This window comes from Thamnophis elegans, chromosome 4 (genome assembly GCF_009769535.1).
Source record: "Thamnophis elegans isolate rThaEle1 chromosome 4, rThaEle1.pri, whole genome shotgun sequence".
Taxonomy (NCBI): domain Eukaryota; kingdom Metazoa; phylum Chordata; class Lepidosauria; order Squamata; family Colubridae; genus Thamnophis; species Thamnophis elegans.
Genome location: NC_045544.1, coordinates 117,181,557 through 117,185,373, shown reverse-complemented (window position 1 = coordinate 117,185,373; position 3,817 = coordinate 117,181,557). Strand labels below are relative to the sequence as shown.

At 59.0% G+C, this 3,817-nt stretch overlaps 1 protein-coding gene across 1 annotated transcript; it reads right to left on the bottom strand.

Moving 5' to 3' along the window:
* Nucleotides 1–396: 396 nt before the first annotated feature.
* On the bottom strand, nt 397–2,881 carry FZD9 (frizzled class receptor 9). The gene has a single exon (XM_032216406.1). It carries the CDS (start codon nt 2,690–2,692, stop codon nt 896–898), a length of 1,797 nt encoding a protein of 598 aa, XP_032072297.1. The 5' UTR covers nt 2,693–2,881; the 3' UTR covers nt 397–895.
* Between the last annotated feature and the right edge of the window lie 936 nt (nt 2,882–3,817).

Here is a 3,817-nt window from a genome sequence, read left to right as displayed (position 1 = left end):
GGGTGTGAAGAGGGGGCTGGTTGCGCGATGCCTTGTATAGCCTTGGCACGGCCCGCTCTGCTGTGTCACTCTCCAGCTGGACTAAAAATATGTTGAGAGCCCTCCTGCCTCTTGGCTTCATTTGCTTGAAACCAACTCTCCCCCCACCCCTGGGCAGGAGACTTTCAGGAGGCCAGTTTTGGCTCTAGTAAGCAGTTCTGTAGCCCCAACTCATCCTGCAGGATATCGGAAAAGGGGGGAGGCTCACCCCTTTCTCCTTCCCTCCCCTCCCCCTCCCTCCTGCGTAGACTTTCAGACGGAGAGCGGCTGTGCCTGAATGTTTTCCCCTTCCCTGGCTCCCCTTCTTTTGTGACAGCTGTTTCCAAAGCCTCTTGAATTTCTGCAAACAGCACCAACCTCCATTGAAATAACACAGCCAGAGTTTATTGGGTCTCTTTCCTCTTCTATTATTTTCAGCTAGTGAATTTACTTTAAAAAACCAAACAAACAAACAAAAATAAATTACAGAATTAAATAACTTTGGACAAACTCTCTCCCAAAAGAAAACGTTTAAAGTAGTTGCTGGACTTTGGCAAACAGAGGCACCGAAACCATAACACTAAGGGGGGAAAAACTTGAGAAAGAGGCTGAGAGAGAGAAAGGAGAGAGCAAATCTTTTTCTGGGCATTTCTTGGGGGTCCCAAGCAAGTACGGTGAAGATGCCCTCCAAATCTGCCGATGCCTCTCCCCAGCCCCATTTGCAATCTTCCCTCCTCTTCCAGCCCCCACCCAACCCACACTTTAGCTCCATGCCGTCTGCTGAAACCTGCTTAGGCATTAGGCAGACCCACGACACTGCGGTATTTTCCCTGATGCTTCTGCTGTCCAGAGGTGCCTCTCTAGGGCTGGTCCAACTTCAGACGTGTGTCGGGTTGTCCAGGTAAGGGTCCGTCTTGGTCATGTGCAGCATAACAGCCGGAGCTTTGTAATGGCAGTGCGCTCCGGTGCAGGTCACTCCGCTACATGGTTTCCCCCTAGTCCTCACCCCCAGTTTCCTGTTGCACAGGCTCTGCCAGGTCTGCAGAGTCTTGGAGCTCCACACCCAAACGCCACTGGTGATGCCCACCACCAAGGACATGAAAATCTTCAGCATGAAGACCGCCATTGTGGGCACCGAGGCATCCAAGGAACAGTCCACGCTTCGGTGGCCTGGAAAAGGCAAGCAGCTGTGTTCCAAGGCCTGCAGGTTCCAGTAATCCATATTCAGACGTTCGTAGAAGTAACAGACGATGACACAGGTGGCCGGGACAGTGTAGAGGATGGAGAAGACCCCGATCTTCACCATGAGCTTCTCCAGTTTCTCAGTATTGGTGCCGCCAGTCTTCATGATTTTGCGGATGTGGAAGAGAGCCACAAAGCCCGTCAGGATGAAGGAGGTGCCGATGACCAAGTAGCAGGAGAGCGGGATGAGGATGAACCCTGTCAGGGCATTGACGTCCATGCTGCCCACATAGCAGAGCCCAGTGAGCTCATCCCCCGCCACCTTCCGCATGGTGAGGATGACAATGGTCTTCATAGCGGGGATCCCCCAGGCTGCCATGTGGAAGTAGCTGCTGTGGGCCTCGATGGCTTCGTGGCCCCACTTCTTGCCGGCAGCCAGGAACCAGGTCAAAGTCAAGATGACCCACCAGAGGGAGCTGGCCATGCCAAAGTAGTACAGGATGAGGAACACAATGGTGCAGCCAGTGCTCTCCAGCCCCTCTTGGATGATGTACAGCTCCCCGTTCTCCCGGTCACAGGCAATGTTCTCAGCACCGGCCACCGAGCGGATGATGAAGGCCACCGAATAGACGTTGTAGCACATGGAGAGGAAGATGATGGGCCGCTCAGGGTATTGGAAGCGGTGGGGCTCCAGGAGGAAGGTAAGGACAGTGAAGGCAGTGGAGACGAAGCAGAGTGTGGCCCAGACGGCCATCCAGATGAAAGCAAAGTCCTTGTCTTGCCGTGACCAGAAGACATCAACTCCAGGGGAGCAGCGGGGTGCACATGACAGGCTCTTGGCGACGTACTGGAACTTGTCGGAGTTCTCACAGGAAGCACTGCTGCCCGGTCGGCTCTCACTGGGGCCATCCCCAGAAGGTCGGGCAGGGCGTGGGGCCACGGGTAGCATGCCCTGACCTCGGTGAGGCTCAGCCGTGGTGGCGTTTTCGGGTGCCTCCATGCACAGGGCGTGCGGGTCATTCTTGGTAGGCAAGCGAGAGCAGTCCAGGGCGTCAGGCCAACCAAAGTGGAAGTGCTCCATGATGGGTGCACAGCGCTGACGTGCCTGTTCGCACATCGGCCGGCAGGCCGGGATGCTGCTGGAGACCTGGTCGGTGCACATGGGCGCATAGAGCGAGCAGAGGAAGAAGCGCAGGTGGCCGTGGCAGCCGTAGGCCACCAGCGGGGCGAACTCTTCCAGCTTGAGCGCGGCCTCGCGCTGGTGCTCGTGGCCCAACAGGTTGGGCATGCGGGTCAGGTTGTAGCCGATGCCCTGGCACATGGGGATCTCGATGGCCTGGCACCGCCCGCCCCGGCCACGCTCCGCCTCGTAAACGCCGCCGCCGCCCAGCAGTTCCAGCGTCGAGCCGGCCACCACCAGCTGGCAGAGCAGCGCCGCGATCGCCCGCAGCAGCAGCAGCAGCAGCCCGGCGCGGAGGACAGGCGCGGCCATGCTCACTGCGCTCCTCGCTCCGGATCGCTGCCGCTAGCTGCGCCTCCTGCGCCGCATGGCGCGCGAGCGGTAGCCCAGCGGCGGCAGCTCCCCACGCGTCTCTCCTCCTGCCGAGGCCGGCGCTTTGCTCGCGGGCGCCACTGTTGCAGCCCGCCTAAACCCCCGAGAGGCGGACCCGGCGCCGGCGGGACACACCCCGCACAGGGCGGCGCAGAGCGAGGGGAAGGGCGCCGAGCCGGCCGGTTGGGCGAGGGAAGTTGGAGCGCGCCGCCCTCGCAGCCGCGTGGCTTCCAGCCCAGGCGCCGCGCTCCAGCGCGCTTTGCTGGGCTCCGACGGGGCTCCGACGGCTCCCCTCACCCCCCACCGCCTCCTCCGAAGCGCGGAGTTGTGATCGCCCAATTGCTGCCGGGCAGCCAGTCAGAGGCGCGTAAGGGCGCGATAGATGCCCACCGCCGGGGAGCATCGCCTTGCCCTGCACCGGCTCCCAACTGGCTAGAGGCGGCGGTCGGGGACTCGCTCTGCTGAGGAGACCGCCGGAGCTCTTGGCGAGGGCCGAAGTGAGAGCTATTCTTTCGGGAGCCGGAGGGGCGGCATTCTGGCGAGCTTCCTTAGAGGTTTCGCTCGGCGGGACCTTCACCTGCGGAGAGTGAACGGGCGGAGGCGCCTGAGAGGAGGTGCTGGGCTGGTTTTCTTGGCGCAAAGAAGGCCCGCCTGCCCTGACTTCCCTCGCGGTCGTGCTCAAGCCTTGGGCGCTAAAGTTGCCGGGTGAACTTTCCCAGTCCGGCTTGGTGAAAAATCCTCTCCTTTCGCTTTTTTTTTTGCCCTGGTCGAGGCTGTAATAGTACCGCTGAGTTTGGTTATTCCTCTTGCTGTAGTAGTAGGTTGCAGAAGATGTGCTCGTCTAAAGGGTGTTTCTCAACTTCAGGAATTTTAAGATGGGTGAGATTCTCAGTCATCCAGGTCATGGTTGTCTTAAAGGTGGTTTGTTTTTTTTCAGGAGACAACTGAAAAAGATGTGTGGACTTCAACTTCCAGATTTCCCCAGTCAGCATAGGTGGTTGGGGAATTTTGGGAGTTGAAGTCCACACATCTTAAAATTTGCAGAAGTTGGGGGGGGGGGGGAAC